The 19579-nt window shown below is 42.5% G+C and overlaps 1 protein-coding gene across 1 annotated transcript in view; it reads left to right on the forward strand.

Annotated features, from left to right (window-relative positions):
- Positions 1-19579, forward strand: part of dab1a (DAB adaptor protein 1a) — a 118610-nt gene that overhangs the window by 19009 nt on the left and 80022 nt on the right. The window contains exon 2 of the mRNA XM_059340817.1: positions 19369-19579. This exon is cut by the window's right edge and continues 64 nt beyond it. Coding sequence (XP_059196800.1) covers positions 19574-19579 — 6 coding nt within the window. The 5' untranslated portion in view covers positions 19369-19573. The remainder of the gene's footprint in view (positions 1-19368) is intronic.

Below are 19579 nucleotides of genomic sequence, written 5' to 3' on the forward strand. Positions count from 1 at the left end.
GAGGCATGTATTTAAAATGGAGCCATCTAGAAATGGAAATAAGTCAGGAAAGGAGTGAATGGCAGAGGGAGGAATAAAGGAGCAGCAGGGAGTGAGAGACGGGGAGAAGTGAGGTGAGAAATGGTTGTGATTGCCTGGTGTGCCTCAGTGACTTCTGCTGTTATTAGTCATACTACCTGCTGCTGTGAGCTGCCCAGCTCACCTCACCCAGCCAGCCCTCGCCTGCACCCTGCCACCCAGCGTGTGCATGTGCCCTCATGCGTTTGTGTGGATCTCTAATAGGTTTTAGAGCTGGCGATGAGTCCACTGTCTCACCCCCCCTCCCCCCCTCTCTGGAGACTCTCCACTCGCCTGGAGAAAACAGACTCTTACCTTGGCCTTTGCTGTAAATCGCCCCTCAAATGAGTTCTTACTGTGATCCCCTCACACCGCCTTGGACCAGAGCTCTCTTGAGAGAACAACTTAATGATCCCCAGTCTGCTAAACGGAGGCCAGAGGAATGAATGGAAATGTGTGCTGAAGGGAATATTTGAAGCCGTATTGTCTATCAGGTGGCCTTCCCTGAGAGTGGACCTCTCACCAGAGTGGATTGACCTCCGCAATTTATTACCTACACCGCTGACATCCATCACACATCAGCCCTCAGGGACACGCACGCAATAATAATATCACAGCAGCCCCATACAGCTCGCCATATGACTGTCGGCCTGCTGCTGCGGCTGCCTGGACGCTTTATTAAATGACTGACTGGGTGCTGCTGGCGCTTCTTCTCAGGGCTGAATGCTTGTGAAAAACCATGAAATTGTGATTTTTTTTTTACTGATATTGAGATATTAGAAGGGATTATATTTTTGAGTCGTTATTTTCATTTGCATTGAAAAATATTAAATTGATACGATACGATACGAAAACTTTATTATGCACTGAGTAGAAATTCCTCTTTGGAGAAAAAACATTTCAAGGATAGAAAAAAAATAGCCTACAGCATTAACTGTACTTCACACATCATCCATTCAAGTAAAAAAATTCATAAAAGCACACCACAGTACAAATCAAGATTACAAATGTAGGTATAAGACCTGCCTTATTCAGAGAACCTGCTGTGCAGGGAAACCCTCAGCAAAGGAAACAACAGGAGTAAATAGCTACCGCATTCTGCTCTTATTTATTGCGTTGACAGCTTCTGGGACCAAGGACTTTTTGTAAAGGTTCTTCCTTGCCATCGGTAGCATAAACCGCTTCCCCGAAGGCAAAAGCTCAAATTCGCTGTTGATTATGGTGTGATTTTTGTAGGCTATTCCAACATACAAAGTGATTATGTACATTCACTGAGTGAAGATTTAGAAAATAAAACATATATTTCTCGCTAGAAATGTGATCAAAATCCATTTTTATGCAGAAACTAAGTCAAAATATTGATTTCTTTACTAAAAATGAGAGAACTGTCCGCCATGTTTTTTGTTCTGACCGCTGGGACCTTGAAAGTCACGTGACTTGGAACGAACCAATAGGAAAAAATATCCATGGAATAGCCACGGGATATGACTGTCATTAACTTGCATTGTAGCGAAATCCGTGTCAGTTTCACGGAAATGTTAGCGATTCCGTGGCTATTCCACGGATTTTGAGTTAAGCGAATCCGTGGCTATTTCATGGATTTCTGTGAGGCTCATTTAAAGGCCTTTTTCCCTAACTCAGTTCTAGCTCAGGGTACCAACATCTGTAACACATCCCTGGAACGCAAACCATAGCTACATTTGTTTGTGGACATGTAAACACATAGATATGAAGGGACCAGCCCAATAAGACACTTGTAAACAAAAAACAACCAGTGTGAGAGTCTGCGTACAAATAGCGATGGACATTTTGCAGTGGCATACAGTGGTATACAGTTAATAATATTTATTGAAGTTAATATGGTATTTTGGCACATATCACCTTCAACAAATATTGCGCCTCCTGCGATTTGAAATTTGCAGTACACTGTAAAAAATAATCTGTTTAATTTACAGTAAAATCCCGGCAGCTGTGGTTGCCAGAACTTCACCGTTAAAAATACAGTGAGTGGGTTTTCTACTGTAAAATTAAATGTAAATATCAGGAAGAACTGTAATTTAGTCTGAATAATCCTGTTATTTTTGGGGTAATTGTGTCTTTGTGACATCATGGCATTTCTCCATTAATTTTACATGAGTATGTTGTAGTTTTACAGCAAAACTCTGGGTTTTCTACAGTTAATGACAGTAAAAGTTAAAGTTGTGTGCTATTCTTTGATTTACAGTAATTAAAAGTGTCTACTACGGTGATATACAATTTTTTAATTTTACGCCCTATTTCTGATGTAATTTGACAGTGTTTTATTGTAATTTCTCCAAACATTTTTTATAGTGTAACCCATAATGCGATTTTGATAATTTTTTTATTATTTGTTCTACTTCTTCTATGGTTTTCTTTACATCATGCTGCCTCCTTCTGTCTCTACAGGTGTATAATTCATTATATGTTTGGTTAATGGCCTCTTTCAACTTGTGTGGTAAAATCAGTGTTTTCAATTATTTCCCTCAAACAATAATCCCATTGATTCACAATATATTTCATTTGTATTTTGAATCTAAATAGTGTGTCACAGTGCACAAAAAAATAAAAATAAAGCTTGTTTATTAAAAAAATTGCCAGGGGAGGATACCAACAGAAGTCCGTACTCGTAAGAATGATTATTGTTTGTTTATTAAGTGGCCCCTGGCCTCTCGTCATTTTGGAAAAGTGGCCCCTGGGCAAGACAAGTTGAGTATCCCTGTAATGAATGATGAGAGCATTTGTTAGAAGAACCCATACTGAGAACTGGGGGTGCTCACCATAGGCATTAATTAAAGCTTCAACTGCAAATAATTTTAAAATCCATCAGTGGTGCGGTCTGCAGAAGACCAAGTTTAAAAAAAAAAAATGCTCTTCTTCTTTTCTCTTCTTCTCTTGTTTTCTTCTTTAACATATAGCACTCCTGTAGCAATGACAGTTAGCTCTTAAAGTTCTGTACTTACTTGATTCCTGTGGTCTAAGTCTAGTACCTTCAGGTTGAATGCACTTATTGTAAGTCGCTTTGGACAAAAGCGTCTGCTAAATGACATGTAATGTAATGTAATGTAATTTTGATATGAAGTGTTGCAGCTTTATCTAAAACACTATGGACTGTCATTCAGCCGCAGGCTCAAGACCTATCTCTTCCAACAATATCTCGGTTAAGTCATGGTCACCTAACATATAAAAAAATAAATAAAAAAATCGTATTCTTTTCTCTTCTTTTCTTCTTTAACATATAGCACTCCTGTAGCAATGACAGTTAGCTCTTAAAGTTATGTACTTACTTGATTCCTGTGGTCTATGTCTAGTACCATCAGGTTGAATGCACTTATTGTAAGTCGCTTTGGACAAAAGCGTCTGCTAAATGACATGTAATGTAATGTAAAAATTTGTGTCTCATTCACCCAGTCACACACTCCATGCCAAGCACTGGGCTGACCATAGGGAGCAACTGGGGTTCAGCGTCTTGCTCAAGGACACTTGTGGACAAGAAGGGGCCGGGGGTTGGACCTGCTGAGCCACAGCTGGCACACATATATATATTTTATCCACTTTCATAAGGGAGACTTATGTTCGAAAGCCCAGAAGTCATTACTTTAATAGATAGACGATGGGACGAGTGATGTTGCACACTCCATGTCTGAAAAGGGCTTGAGAGTAAGGTGTGGCTGTAAGTGATAATGTGTGTGTGTGTGTGTGTGTGTGTGTGTGTGTGTGTGTGTGTGTCGTGAGGTGTATAGCCATCCTGTGGAGTGTGTTATGACTGGGCCAAGGGAGTTCTCAGGGGTACAGCTGTAAATTAAGACAACAGCAGAGAGGGGAGGGATGGAGGATAGGAGGAACACTTCCAGGTGTTGCAGAGCATTTAATCACTCACCTGTGAGACTAATGAGATGAGCCGTGGACCATACACACACACACACACACACACACACACACACACACAGTCACACTTTTACACTGGTGGGACTAATTACCCAAACTCCACTGCGCTTTAAACGCAGCACGGCTGCTAAAAGCTCCAAACACACATACAAATCCACGACAGCTTGCTGCCGCCTCCCTAAGTCATTACACCGCTCATCTCCTGCTTCTCTCCTCCTTCCTGTCGCCCTCTGAAGGAGGCGCCGAGGAGATGGAGGAGAGAGAGAGAGAGAGAGAGAGAGAAGAGAGCTGAGTGGTAGCCAGTAGGTCAGGAGGCAGCGATTCTCCATGCAGGCTGTGGCTGCAGGCAGCGCTACAGGTAACAAACACATCAGTCACATACACAGCGCACCTGTTACTGTACAGATGGCAAGCCCTGGGAGAGAGGCAGGCAGAGCAATGAAGAAAGATGAGCCATCAGACGGAGAGGAAAACACAGAGGAGTAGAGACAAAGGGAAGGGAGGGATGATATTTTTCATGGCTAGATTGTTAAAGGAGATCGGGGAAGGGCCGGCTGGAGCTTTGGGGTCACGGGGGCTGCACCTGTTTGTGTAACGCCATAGTAACAAGGGAGTAGGACTGAGGCAAAGATGGAGGGAAGAGGAAGAGTGGATGGGATTTCCTCACCTGTGTCCTCTGCCTGCAGCAAATAGAGTCCTGTGTAATCTAGTGAGTCTCTCTCTAACTTCTCCTTTTTTTATCTGTCTTTTTCTTTTTATCTCTTTTTTGTTCAACCCCACACAAGAAATAATCCTCTTCATTACCTGTACCCTCATCAAAGACACTGTTACATTCTCAAAAGCTCTTTCTGCTCTTGAGATCTGCCATTATAATTTTGTCCTCTATAATCATAGAATAAAGGGTTTTAGTCGTGTGTGTGTGTGTGTGCATGTAGATGTGTGTGCATGTGCCTGTGCCCCCAGCTACATATCTTAATCTCCTGTCTATTAGCATATTCAGAGTTCTCCTTTAGCTGGTGGAGGCATCTGATAGGCTAATTTCACAGCCCCGCTGGCCTTCATCTTGCTCCAGGAAGTGAAGAGGATGATGTGTCTTGGGAATAAGATGAGAAGAGAAAAGAAGTGCTCCAGCCTTTTTCTGTCTCGCTCGCTCTTTCAACAGATTCCAGCTGAATTCTGAATAAGCTAAAGGTAGTCTGCAGAATCTAAAGATTAATTTGGCAAAAGTCATTCTTTGCTTTGGATGGTGCTGTTATTAGTGTCGTTGTAAGGCCTATTTTGGGCAGTCAATTGACATTATTCTTGAGTGATATCATTTACAGGGTTTGTAGAAAGGCTTGGAAGTTTGGAAAATGCTTAATAGTAATAATAATAATAATTCATTTTATTTAATAGGGCGCCTTTCAAGGCACTCAAGGTCACCTTACAACATAAAAGTAGACACAAAATGATAAAAAAAAAAGACACAAAATTACCAAAAAAAGACACAAAATGACTAGAAAAAGACACAAAATGACCAAAAAAGACACAAAATGGCTAAAAGAAGACACAAAATGATAAAACTGTTTGATTGGTTGGGAATATACTTGAATTGAAACTTGATACTACATTTGTTTGCTGTCTTCTGGAGTCTTAAACAGACAAAACATACAATTAGAGTTAAAACGAATGGCTGCAAAGTGCAATTTATTTTTCACAATTGCATTTCTAGTAACAATTTAGATGTGATTGAGGCTGGAAATCTTTGGTTAAAATACCTTGAAAGTGCTCGAATTTTACTCTTAAAAAAACTCTAAGAACCCTAAATTTTAAAGGAGATTATGGTGCAGATAAATAGACCTTTTATAGTCTTGCCTAACACCAAGCTTTTTGGCCATAACCTTTATATATTAAAATGGTTTTATAGATATCGCTCATGATTTGAAGAGCTCTTTAAAGGGACAGTACACACCCAAATCAATTATACATATTTTCCCCCTTATTTTAGTTTCAGATTTGAGTGCTGGAGATACCGACTGTAGAGATGTCTGCCTTCTGCCCAAACTAGCTGGCTTGTGGTGCTCAGTGCCCCAAAAAATACATTTGAAAAATTCAACAGCTATGCCATCCAGAAATCATGACCTGGTTACTCAGTATAACCCACAGATCAATCTGGGAACTATACTAGAAAGGAAATAGTTCCTATTTGAAACTGCTCTGAAAAAAGTAAAAATGTGTATTTTTCATTTTGGGATGAACTGTCCCTTTAAGACTGCTTGAAATTCTGCACATTTACATTATTAAGAAGATCCCTTTTTAATAACTGTGCAGATTTTCTCTCTCTCAGATTTTCCAGTTATTTTTATCTCAACAAACCAAAGGAATCCTTGAGCGATTGTATTCCTCTTTAAAAGCACTACTCCAACATTCATTTTTCTGTGAATACATTTTCTGACTTGTTCAGGAACTAACTGCTGCTCTTGCAGGAATCTCATTTCATGAGATGTTTAAGACCAAAATTCGTCCATGTTTAACCCCATAATGTCAGTGAGACATTAAGAAAAGACCAATTTAGCACTGGTGGTACGTTGTCAGTGTGTTACTCTAAATCTGAGCTCTTCTACTTGATGTTTCTGTTTAATTTTGTTCTCACAGACAGAGAGGAATTTCACATTCATCCTTAAAACCGGGTCTGAAAATGTCTTATTCCTGAGGAGCTGAGAGGTCATGTTGAACAAGGAGCAGCCACTGGCCTTTCATATTAATCCACACAGATGCAATGAGCTCCTGTGTGTGTTTGGCAGTGGGCAGCGTTGTGTGTTTCAGAGAGAGGAGGATGAGGAGGAGGAGGAGGAGGAGGAGGAGGAGGAGGAGGAGGAGGAGGGCCGGGGGAATCAGATTGCCTATTCCAGTCACACAGATAGTCTTTCACTCCTCAGCCTGTGACAGCACATTTCCTTCCTTCTTCATGCTGGTTGCCTCTTCTCACCAGCTCCCTTTCCCTTCCTCCTCCTCCTCCTCCTCCTCCTCCTCCTCCCCCCCCCCCCCCTCTTCTCTCTAATGCAAATGAGCTTTATTGGCATGATAAGGGATTTCTATATAACGTCACCTACAGTACACTAATAACAGTGGAATTCTTGTTGTTCTTTGTCTCTTTCAATTATAGCTGCCTCTTTTACTTTTGCCACGACTATCTCTCCATTTTCTTCCTCTATCCCTGCCCTCCTTTTTCTTTAACACACACACACACACCTCTCCCTCGCTCCCCCGGCCCCTCGCTGTGCTGGTGTATGTATTGGTATCATTAGCAGCCGCACTATGATGGATGACACTGAGAGTCTGGGCCCTGACGGGGTGGGACTCTGCTTTAGCACACCATCATTACTTGCACTACATACACATACATACAGATGCACAAAAGTATGGATATATCACACTGATGCCATGTGTGTGTACCTGCATCAAAGTGCATTTACAGCTAATGCATGTCTGGAACAAATAACAGTATCAAGATGCCTGCTTGCAGGTGGAAAAAATGACTATTGAATGTTAACACTGCTCCCTACTCTCTCTCTCTCTCTCTCTCTCTCTCTCTCTCTCTCTCTCTCTCTCTCTCTCTCTCTCACACACACACACACATACACATACAAGCACACACGCTCAGAAACACACACAGCCTTTTCTGAGTTTTAAGAGGTTTGTATTGACTGGGAGCCCCACAGGGAAGTGAATGCCAATAGCCCCTCTACTCTCTGTGAGAGTTCAGACAGACCAGCAGTCCAATAGACCATAGGGTGCTAAAAGGGTCTATTTCAAGAGCTGGCAGAAAGTTTCACCTCCAGGAACTTTCACAGACTCCATATGCAGCATGAGAGGGTTGCACGTTGCCATAGTGTGTGTGTGTGTGTGTGTGTGTGTGTGTGTGTACAAGCTTGTGTGTTTGGCTGGAAATGTTTGCGCAAAGTTCAAAGAGTTTGAAATTCAGAAATGGAAATTATGCAAATCGTGTCCTGAGTCTGACAATCCCATGGTGATTCACAGTGAGTCTGTTGATGACATCAGAGGATGCAGTCTTTATCTGTGTGTGTGTGTGTGTGTGTGTGTGTGTGTGTGTGTGTCTTTGTGAGAAAAAGACAGCTGGACACAAGCAGTACAACAAATGGATATAAGTTTAGTGTGAGAAAGTGTTAAATATCCGTCTTACTGTGCCACACATTGCTGCTGTAGGTACTCCCCTGTGTGTGTGTTATGTGTGTGTGTGTGTGTGTGTGTGTGTGTGAAGTGATGTGGGGGCTGATCATGTTGTCAGAGTCCATAAGAAACAACAGGGCCTTATTAAACACGGACACTCAGTAAAGATTGATTTTGTTTGGCTGTCTCTGTTTTAACTGGAAGGGCAGGCGACTGTGACAGTGTGCGTGGGCGATTAGACACACGGGCAGGAGGCAGGAACTGTGACTGACTGATGGCCGCTGGTGGCAGGAGGCTGTACGGGGAGAGCCGGGGGAGAGGATGTACTCGTACCCCCTCAGGGGGATTTCTCCCAGGGGTTGGAGGCGGGTGGGGGGGCAGATTGAACCTAGACATTCCCTCTGTGGTCTGCCTGGCTCAGGGGACAGAGGTGGAGAATGTGTTCGTCCCCCTGTAGTGCAGACACACTGACAGACAGACAGACAGAGTATGGAGGCATCGATAAAGCTCACCCGTCGGCTCCTCCAGATGTGTGCTTGGTACAAGTTGCTGGCAGCGAGCTGCTAAAGCAGGGCACGCCAGCGGCTTGCAAGTGAAGAAGTTAGCGGCTGTTATTGTTGAAGGTTTAGCCTAAAGCATCCTTAGCTTCTTTTAGTCACTCCATTCCTCTGCCATCCAGTCCTTCCACATCTCGGCTTTGCTTTTCTACTTTAAAGCATGTGCAGAGTCTGAGCAGAACTGTGCTTATTTTACTCTGAGGATAACTTAAACAATCCCATGAGCTTCTACCAAAAAGCTCCACATTCTTGTAGGGACATGAATAGACATGATGTGTGTGTATGTTTGTGTGTTTGGGCTGACCTGAAAACTTCAAATTTTGAGTATTTACTACTGGAGCTTCAAAGCCAGAGGTACTCCAGAGGTGTTTAGGGCAGCCATGTTGTGTTGTCACTTTTATTAGTGAGCTGATTGCAGAGAAAATAATTTTGTTTTGATGATCCTGTTGTGATACTGAATACAGATCAAATACCAGTGACCTCTTTCTCTTATTCTATGTAAGGTAAGATGAGGTCAGATGGCTGTGCACTAAGAGCTGAGTCAGGGCCCACCATGACTTAACGGCTGTAAACACAAAATCTTTACAATGATATTGACAAAGACTGTATTCATTGTGGATCAGTCACATTGTGGCTGATGCCAAATCCACTGTAAACCGATGCAGCGTATTGGATCCCTGCATCCTTAGAATGGGCAGTGGAGCTAAATGTAGCAGTGACACATCGCACTCCAAGTCTCCTGCAAGCATGAAGTCCCTTACTTGGTTTCAGACATTTGAACCCCATTGATGGCTGATAAAGCCAGGTGATGAAACAGTAGAAAATGCGACAAGAAAAGCTGAGCTTGATGAAATATATATGCATATTTTGTTGATCCATGTTGAATAAAAATGACGTTGGTAAAAAGGAATACGTTTCTCGCTACCAGTGGACCTTCAGTTAGCACCATAGACTGTATATAAATGATGGACGTAGTCACCGTGATGTCACCCATTGGTTTGTGGCCCGTTGGAAGCATCGAGTTCAGCGTTACACTCGTCGCCATCTTGTGCCGCCATCTTGTTTCCGATACTGGGAGCAGACCATATTTGGACTGTGGAGGAGGAGAGGGATCTGATCACTGACTACAGCCTCTCTACACCTCAACCTGACTGAGAAAAGCAACTGCTAATTCATGTTAGCATTAACTGGAGCATTAACTGGGATGTTAGTTTTGGCTAGCAAAAAACAAAAACTAAATTACTTAATTAATACATTACTTACCTCAGAAAAATGAGCAGCGACTCCTTGGAGTGTCTGTTAGTCCAACCAAACACTGCAAAAGACATTTTTACTGAACAAAACGTTCAAATAAACTGTCATTAAGTGAAAATACAGTGAAAGGGTCAAAGTTATGAGACCAAACTGGTAAACGTCCTTTTAATATCTATATAACGTTATATATAACTTTAATGACTCGTTGCCGTGGATACGCATTGTTCTGCTTCTCTCCTGATGTCGACTCGCCTTGTTAGCCACCTGTCAATCAAAGGTAGCCACGCCCCAAATCATATGATTCTTTATCTTCTATTTTCTTCTAAATGGGGCCATTATTTGAACTATTAACATCAAATTGTCTTGAAGAAGATTTTTTACTAGCTATTGAGACCATAGTGTTGTCCTAAAAAAAATTCTGAGGTAAGAAATCAAACGAGAAGTTTTCTCATTTTTTTGCATTGAAATGGATGGACAGAAATGTTTTTGCAGCCACACCCCCTGCTGGAATTTTTGGTAGAATGCAGGCTTAAGGCACCTCCTGGTTTGCCTCCCTGCTCAGAGGTGGAGGTTGCCGCCTGGTTAGCACCCCAGCACTCGGGGTCTGGTCCTGGACTGCACAACTCCCCATTAGATCATCTAATGCTTAGACCCACCATCCTGCTGTGAACCCCAGCGTTGGAGTTTACACTGGCTGAATTCTGGTGAAACCTGCTTTACTCTTCCTCTGATTGGCTTACCCTGATATTTTTACCCTAACCCTAACTAGTCTCAGTCCTCACGCCCAGGCCTAGACTACCAAACCGACGAAGGCTAGCCAATCAGAGGCAGGAAAGGTCTGGTCGTGGCTTTGAAAAAAAAAAGGCAGGTGGTACCCTAGCTAGCTAATTCCCATCTCATTCTTGGTTTGATAAACTGAGTGGAGCAAGGAGGGGCTGAGCAAATCAGTGCACAAAATACTTAATCAATATGTGGAGGTCAATGTTGATATTATGGCGGGCAGCCGCACATTAATCAGTGTATTGGAAACACTTCGCTTGTGTGCTGTGGGTTTCTTTGGGTTCTCCAGTTTCCCATTACAGTCCAAAGACATGCAGGATAGGGGAATGAGAAAACCCTAAATTCCAAGTAGGTGTGAATATGAGTGTGAATGGTTGTGACAGACTGGCGCCCTGTCCAAGGTATGGGTATATATTTAAATTCCAATATTCAAATATGTTTTTCAGCAGCATACATGTGGGTGTGTGAATATCTGGGCTGGCTCCTGGATAATATGATGTGTACCCCCGTGCTGTCTGTCTGTTCCTTATTTGTGTTTATTGTGTCTGTGTCATAATTTGTGTCAGTTGAAAATGATGCAGAAGCAACAGTCGTCCTTTTCTTTATTTCCTCTCCATCCATCTATCTGTCTCCCTGTGTGTCTGCCTTCAGAGGCACAGTTTGAAAAGCCTGTGGTACGTCTGTGTGTGTGCTTGTTTGTCTGTGTGTGTGTGTGCGAGCATGTGTGTGTTTGTGCAACAGCATCGTGCGACACCATGATTAAGTGTTTTGAATAATTGATGATTGCATCCCTCATTAAGTCTCAGTCTCCTGCTCTAGCAGGCTCCGACTCTATTTTTATGCACCAGAATCCTCTTCTCTTCTCTTCTCTCCTCTTCTCTTCTCTTCTCTTCTCTTCTCTTCTCTTCTCTTCTCTTCTCTTCTCTTCTCTTCTCTTCTCTTCTCTTCTCTTCTCTTCTCTTCTCTTCTCTTCTCTTCTCTTCTCTTCTCTTCTCTTCCACTACTCAGATGTAGCAAATCAATCACTCACTTTAGGCTGCTGATGGGGGTCCAGAGGGGCTGTGGGGGATCTAAATCATGTTGAGTGGACATTTTTAACAGGCCAGCAGCGCAATGGACTGCAGCTCAGCGATGATGATGGTTTTCTAGAGCGAAGAGCGACCCCTGGCTTTAGAGCTGCTGGGAACGCACTGGTTGCAACAGGCCACATTTAAAAATTCGTTGTTGTGAAGCTGTGGGAGTTACTTTCTGGACTACAATTTGAAAAACCTCCAGTCCTCATCTTTATTGTTTCTGCTGTCACTCCCTGTATACTATTTATATATTCAATAATTCATGCACCGCTGATGCACAAAATTAAAGATTTGTTTTTCTGTATTTGAAAGGTCTCACCCCCAAACACCAGACCCACTGACCAGTCTGGTTCGTACTGTACTATGTCGATAAGATTCATTACATATTTCTGACATTTTCCTGCTTCTGTTTACTACAAGAAGCCATAAATGATGATTCATTCTAAGAGAGGAAGAAGCTCCAGCACCTCTTCAGCATGCTGCAGGTATGAATGTGTGAAGAGCATCTGACACTGATATTTCTTGAGAGATGAGTAAGAGAAATTCTGCAGCAGAGCTGAATAAAAATCAGAATTGCTAAATTATTAGTCATAAATTGCAATTCTGGAGTTCGGCGAATTTGTTATACATGTGTTAATAGGGAGGGTGAAAATGCTGCAGAGCGATGTAGTATAATAGTAACGTTGGTTTTGAAGGAGGCAGCGAGGAGATCAGACTGACAGACAGACAGACAGAAAGATGGAATCAGAGCGCGGTTTGTTAATAAAGGCATATCCACAGTCTGTCAGCAGAAGCCACAGCTTCCACTCTGCATTAAACAGACAGCCTTATACACATTGTTGAGCACAAGCAATTTACATTTTAGCACATTAACAAGGCAGAGGAGAGAGGAGACACAAGATTCTTTTTCATCTCTTAAAACATGAGAAAGGAGGAATTCCCCAAAGAGAGCGCATCGCTTTGATTTCTACAGTCCCGTGTCTGTAAATAGGTTAGGAGAAGGCGCGTGTTTGTGTGCATGTGCCGATGTTTTTGTGTTAATTCGCGATCTGCACGTGCATGTGGATCTGTCATGTTGTGGGGTATCCTATTTCTGGCAGGAGATTGTGGGTGGCAGAGTGTGTGTGTCTCTGTGTGTGTGTATGTTTACCTTTTCCTGATGAGGCCTCTGCTGAATGTTCCTTCTAGTCATTCAGGCAGGCAGGCAGGGAGCCATGTGGAGTACCTAGAGCAGCCCACAGCTCCGTGTTTCCATGTTTCCCTCCTGCAGTGTGCTGTTGTGCTGGCTGGTGGCCTGGCTGGCTGCCTGCTGAACTAGCTGCACTGCTGTTCTTATGGGCCTCCAGGCCTGCTGCAATAGCTGGTGCTTTATCCACTAGACAGCTGCAGTAAGAGTGTTGAGGCGTTGTTTCTATGTGGTACAGATGTAATCACTGTTAAAGTCACAATCTTTCTTTTTCTTGCTGCGACCTCCAGAGGGATTGCCTGAAATCAAGTGCTGCTAATGTGGTGTTGGTGATGTAATGGCTATTTAGATCAGTGTCATAAAGGCCCTTTTTACCACAGGCCTCATATAATCACGCTTTAGCAGCACTGTGGCCTGCTGAGCTGTGATTATATGCATGTTGACAGCGGCCTCTCAGCAGGCGATGACTGGATTGACCCATGATGTGCCACACAGTGCCAGTCTCCACCCTCAACCAAATGTGTGGTCACACAGGTGGTTAGAGAGATTTTTATTTTTTTTAGCTTTTAGTGCTGTAATATCATTTTCAAATCGGGCTGCAAGTAACCAACATGATCTCACAGAAATCCGTGAAATAGCCACGGATTTCGCTTAACTCAAAATCCGTGGAATAGCCACGGATTCGCTCAAATTTCCGTGAAACTGACACGGATTTCACTACAATGCAAGTTAATGACAGTCATATCCCGTGGCTATTCCAACATACAAAGTGATTATGTACATTCACTGAGTGAATATTTAGAAAATAAAACATATATTTCTCGCTACAAATGTGATCAAAATCCATTTTTATGCAGAAACTAAGTCAAAATATTGATTTTTCACTAAAAATGAGAGAACTGTGCGCCATGTTTTTTGTTCTGACCGCCGGGACCTTGAAAGTCACGTGACTTGGAACAAACCAATAGCCACGGGATATGACTGTCATTAACTTGCATTGTAGGGAAATCCGTGTCAGTTTCATGGAAATTTGAGCGATTCCGTGGCTATTCCACGGATTTTGAGTTAAGCGAAATCCGTGGCTATTTCACAGATTTCTGTGAGACCAGGTTGCAAGTAACAGTGATTTTCATTATCGATAAATCGGTAGATTGATGAATACATTAGATTGCTGAAATGTCAGAAAACAGTAGTAATGTCCTCCCCAGCTTATCAAAGTCCAGAGGTGATGCCTTTAAATGTCATTCTAAAGCCTTACAATATTCAGTTAATACCATATAAAACAGAGAAAAGAAGGAAATGGCTGTTTTTCAGGGACTAAAACAGCATTTTCTCTCATTTTTGCATGAAAAAGATACATTGATAAAGAATTAGCAATCATTTTTTTGTCAATTGACTCGTCAGTTAGTCTGTACGGTTCTAGTGAACAGACTGTACTGATGGCTGACCTCTGACCCCCCACAGAGACCTACAGTACAGTCTGAAATAAAAGACTTCAGTTTGTTGCCAGCAGATTGTGGGAGATTTCTCATCATGCAGAGCGATCAGCTGCAGCCCTTTTGCTGAGACAAGACAAGACTGGGCTGGGATTTGTTTTGGTTCTTGCATGTTCAGTCTCATTGTAAGGAAATGTATTAGTGCAGTGCCGTTATTATGATTAATCTCTGGATTTAGTTTGGATATTTGTTGAAGAATGAGAGGCAGAGTGGGAGCTGCAGTTCTGAGTGATGTGATCATTTACTTTGTTTTTACTATTTGATTATGGAACCTCTGTTGGTTTTGTGAAAATAGCATTTTTTTTAAATACATATTCTAAACTTTTACTTATGAATGGATTATTGGTCATTAACACAGCTGTGGTTTTACCATTGAATATATGAAAAAAAAAAATCTTACTCCATAGTTGGCACCTATATCATAAACCATCCTGGACAGGTCGTTTTGCAGTTTTGCTTGGGCTGAGCAATATATCGATATTATATACATGAGTGATATTTTTACATGGTTTTAAAGGCTGCATTACAGTAAACTGATGTCATTTTCTATTCTAGCTGTTCTATTATTTGGCTTTCACCACTATTCATTATATCCACATTATTGTTGATTATTCATCAAAAATCTCTTTGTGTCTCTTTGTACAATTATCGTCGTAATATCAATACTGAGGTATTTGATTTCTTCCATATACCCCAGCTGTATTCCATGCATTTTAATCCTCACTATCTATCAGTCATACTTTGTTCCACGCTAATCTCTTCATAATGACGCTGCACTTCATTTATTGTTGGCTGAGTATAAAGTGAAGTGATATGCAGCAGTTACCTGGGTGTGACACTGAACTTTAACCCACGGATCATATTCCTGCAGCTCATATCATATATTATATCTTAGTCCTTCCTTCTCTCTCTCTCTCTCTCTCTCTCTCTCTCTCTTATTGCTGGCACACACAGTAAACAGTGTAATAACTCATTCACCCATTGGCTCATCTTGTCCTCTAACCTCTGCCAGTTGATCTTTCACCCGTCCTGCCGTTCTTTTCTGTTGCACTCTGTTTCACTCTCCGCTGCTCTTTGTCTCTGCCTGACTTGGTTAGACTACCGGACTTGAGTGGACACTGTTTTTTACATACTCCAGCTCATAAACTGGTAGGTCTTAACATTTTAATAATCTTAGCCTCTGCTGTTGAAGTATACCTTTGTTTATTTCCAGACAGAATTGACTTTTATTGACATTTATTTCACTCTTCGGTGTGCTCTTATCAGTCCGGTTGACATTTCATGGTGCATTTAACCATCTTGGTGCCTGAAACACCATGAGCATGCGATTGTGTCTGATTGTAGTAGAAAGAAAGATTGTTCATTTAGCATTCAGACACGTGAAGCATGACGGACTGTAACATGGATAACCTTTCGTACCGTACAGTCATGGTTATTCATCAACTGAGTACAGCTCAGAGGAGAAATGTATTGCTGATAAGGACTCTGCATTGGTGTCATTATACAAAGGTTGGTAAAAGGAGGAGGAGGAGGAACGACACAGGTAGTGTCTAGGTGGTCTCTCTGATTATTCATTATTGAGATGGCAGGAGAGCTGAATGAGTGAGCTGCTAATCTAACTCTGAGCCTGATGGACAGAACACAATTACCCTGAGAGTGGGAGGTGGGAGAGAGAGAGAGAGGGAGAGAGAGAGCCAACACCCCCACCCACCCACCCTCCGCCCCTTCTCTCTCTCTTTCTTTCTTTTTCTTTCCTTTTCGCCTGGCAGACTTTACTGTAGCTGCAGATGATTTCTGGGCATTAAGCTCCTGTTGGCAGCATCCTGTTTATCCAGTCACACACACACACTAACATACAGAGGAGTGCACACACACACACACACACATACACACAACCAGATCCTCACATCACCCACTCGCGCCTGTTGGCAGCGCCCCATTTACGGGCGTCCAATTTGCCGCTTCTCCTCCTCTCCTCCAGTCTCCTCTGGTACAGTATGGCTTCAGATTGCTGTCTAAATCCAGACACACTAAGCCATGTTCACATCCTACTCTGCTGCTACTTTTAGCTCGCGCGCTGATTCCAGGTCAAACCGCCACTACAGTGTTCACGATGGCTTTTGATGCCGCTTGCTCTTTCTTTCATGTCGTCTCGTCTGTGTGTGTGTGTGTGTGTGTGTGTTCGAGGCAGGGAATTTGTACAGCTGAGGCAGACACGGACGGCTTTTTTGAGAAATTAGCTTGTTTCTCCCTCCAGGGGCTGTAGCTTAGATGTAGAACTCTTCCCCCCAACTCTCCAGAGAAACTACCATATGTCTGGAGCCTTGGAGAAGTCTGGAGAGTGGTGCTGCAGCAGATTTTTCATATTCAGCCTCAGAGTCTTATTTCTTGCTCATTTTCACTAGTAGACTGGTGGCTGTTTTGCTCGTAATGCTTGGATGAGTTCTTCAACTAAGTGAGTACTTCTCTCGCAGGAGCAATTTAGCACTCAGTACATTAACTAAAAAGTCATTTCTTTCATTTTTTCCTGATATCTTTCGATTATACACACAATGTAAAAACCACAGAAACACGTCTTTAGTTGTAAAATAAAAGCTGTTATTTTCTGGGTTAGCACATTCGCAGGGAGGGGGAAGGGGGGGGGGGGGGTTTCTAGACTGAATCTTTTTTCGAAGATGAGGATTAACAGGCTGCCTTTCTTAAACACAAGCCCCAGATGCTGCCTGAAAGACTTCACAGTGAGATGAGAAGAGTGAATTCAGAGAATAAAAAGGAAAGAGAAGAGGGACAGAAGGGGACATGTTCGGGGTTAGAGCTGTAGCCGCTCAACCTCCATTCTTTCTCCTCTGATTTTACTTCCTTGGGCTTTTTTCTCTCCCCTTTTACCCCTCACTCATTATCTTACTCACCCACTCTGTGTTCCCTCACCCTTTACTTTCTTCCCACTCTGTTCATTTCTCTTCCCTCTAACCCCTCTCTCTTCACACTCACTCTCTCTCCATCCATTTGGTGGAACAGTGCTGCTGATAATGCCTGTAATTGGAGTGACTCACACTTTTCCAGTGTGTTTGGACCAGATAAAGAATATTGTCAGCATTTTGCCGACATGGCCTCTGCTGGCTGAATTAAATGGACTCTGTTCTGTTCTGTCTGCAGCAAATTAAAAGCCTCTCAATTCATCTGTTCTCGCCCGAGGCTCACAGGGGCCTCCTATTCACACAGAAACACCGTGGAGAGGGGGAGGAAGAGAATAAGAGAGATTTCCCCTCTTCCCCAAGAAGTCTTTTCGTTCTGTTCAAGTCTGCACTCAGCCACTGTTAGATGGAGATGGAGAGGGGGAAGAGAGGTCAAGACTGATAGTCTAAGGAGAGGTGAAGAGCAGCTCAGAAGGTAGTCAGGTTCATTATTCAGCATGTCAATGTGCAGCTGTCTCCTGCTGTCTTTGTACTTCAGCGTCTCCGTGTAAGAAAAGGGCTCGTCTGCATTTGTGTGTGCATATAAATGTGTGTTTTGATGCAGGGTTAGGGTGCAGATCTGAGTGGCTTTGGCTCCGAGGTTATAGTAGTGGCTGCCAGTCAACACTTCAGCATAAAGTAGCAGCAGATGGGCAAAGAAAGGACAGAATGCTGGACAGGACCCAGACTGGGTAACAAGTGTGGAAGCAGTGTTAACGGACATTTACAGTTTTATCCAACCTGGCTTATTAGTTTTTGTTATCTTTTCTATTGGTAATAATAACATTGGAGCCACCAATCCAGTTCCAAGGATCTAAGAATGGAGCAGCTTGTTGGAAAAAGTTGGACAAGGCAATGAACAGATGACCAGGCAGGTGTTAAACATCAAGTTTAGCCAGAGTAACAGTAGCTTTGAACAGGCTGCCAAAAAGTTTTTTTTGTTCCTGATACTGAAAATGTTCATTTTTAGTCACCTTTTATTTTGATACATTTTCGTAAAAAAATATTTTGGGGTGCATGTTTTACTGTTTGTCCCTATCTTTTATATATATATAAAAAGTCTTTGCCACTGATGGCAAACAAAAGCCATGAATTGGTTGCCAGTTGCTCTAAATGTTTGCCAATGGAACCTGGCAACAGTTACTGTTGAGCCCCATAGCCAAAGAAGTAAATGGTAGAATGACTCCGCAGTATCTATCACAGCTATAAGACCGCTTCAACTTGAAGATACTGTTTTGATTGTTGTTGTACACAGGTTTCACAGTGTTTTTCATAATCTGGATAAATTGTTTGTTCCTTTACAACCTGTCAAAGCTGACAGCTTTTGTTTAAAGTTGCTGTAATTAGTTCCCAGATCATAGCAGTTAAGTTGCTGAGTACAGTGACAGAAACAAGCTAAAAGTAAGAAAACAAGTGCAGGGTTGTAATAATTCAGAATGTTCTTTGGTAGAAAACATTTGTGAAAATGAGCATTATTATGACTTGTAAACCTGTTTAATCAATTAATTTAACCTATTAAGGTGTTTAAGGGTTAAAAACAGTAATGAATGGCTTTCTGAAGTCAATTTCTCTACTTAAATATATTAAAGTTGTTGCAGCATTTTTCGAGTTGATATTTGTTCAACACATATTCTGCTGAAAGAGCCTATTTAAAAAAACAATTAGGACATGATTGAAGAAGGAAGTGTTCTGAATGGCTGAGGCTGCTCTTTAAGCAGTGTCCTTGCAGAGACACATTATTGACAGGAAGCAGGAAGTGTACAGCAGGTCTTTGCAGTCTGTTACCATGGGCAACATGTACTCAAGGCCCCCCGATCAGAAACCAGCTCATTCTCATGCCTTCCGAGAACTCTTGCAAGGTTTTGCCTGCCAACAGTAAACACCACCTAACTGACGCAAAAAAAACCCTTTTCTTCCTCTCTGTTCTCCCCGCAGCTCTCTGTGGGTGTGTGTGGGATGTTGTGTCAGGGCTAAAGCCCATCCCTCTCCCATGAGCCCGTGTGCCCACACACACACCTGGCGCCTCCACGCACGCACCCGGCGCCCACGCACGCACAGCCGGCACTGACGCTGTGAACTGGACCCTCGGAGCCCAGCAGGAGCCAAGCGGAGCGGAGTCTAGCCCAGTTGGAGCCTGAGGATGTCA

The sequence above is a fragment of the Centropristis striata genome, chromosome 9 (genome assembly GCF_030273125.1).
Source record: "Centropristis striata isolate RG_2023a ecotype Rhode Island chromosome 9, C.striata_1.0, whole genome shotgun sequence".
NCBI lineage: Eukaryota > Metazoa > Chordata > Actinopteri > Perciformes > Serranidae > Centropristis > Centropristis striata.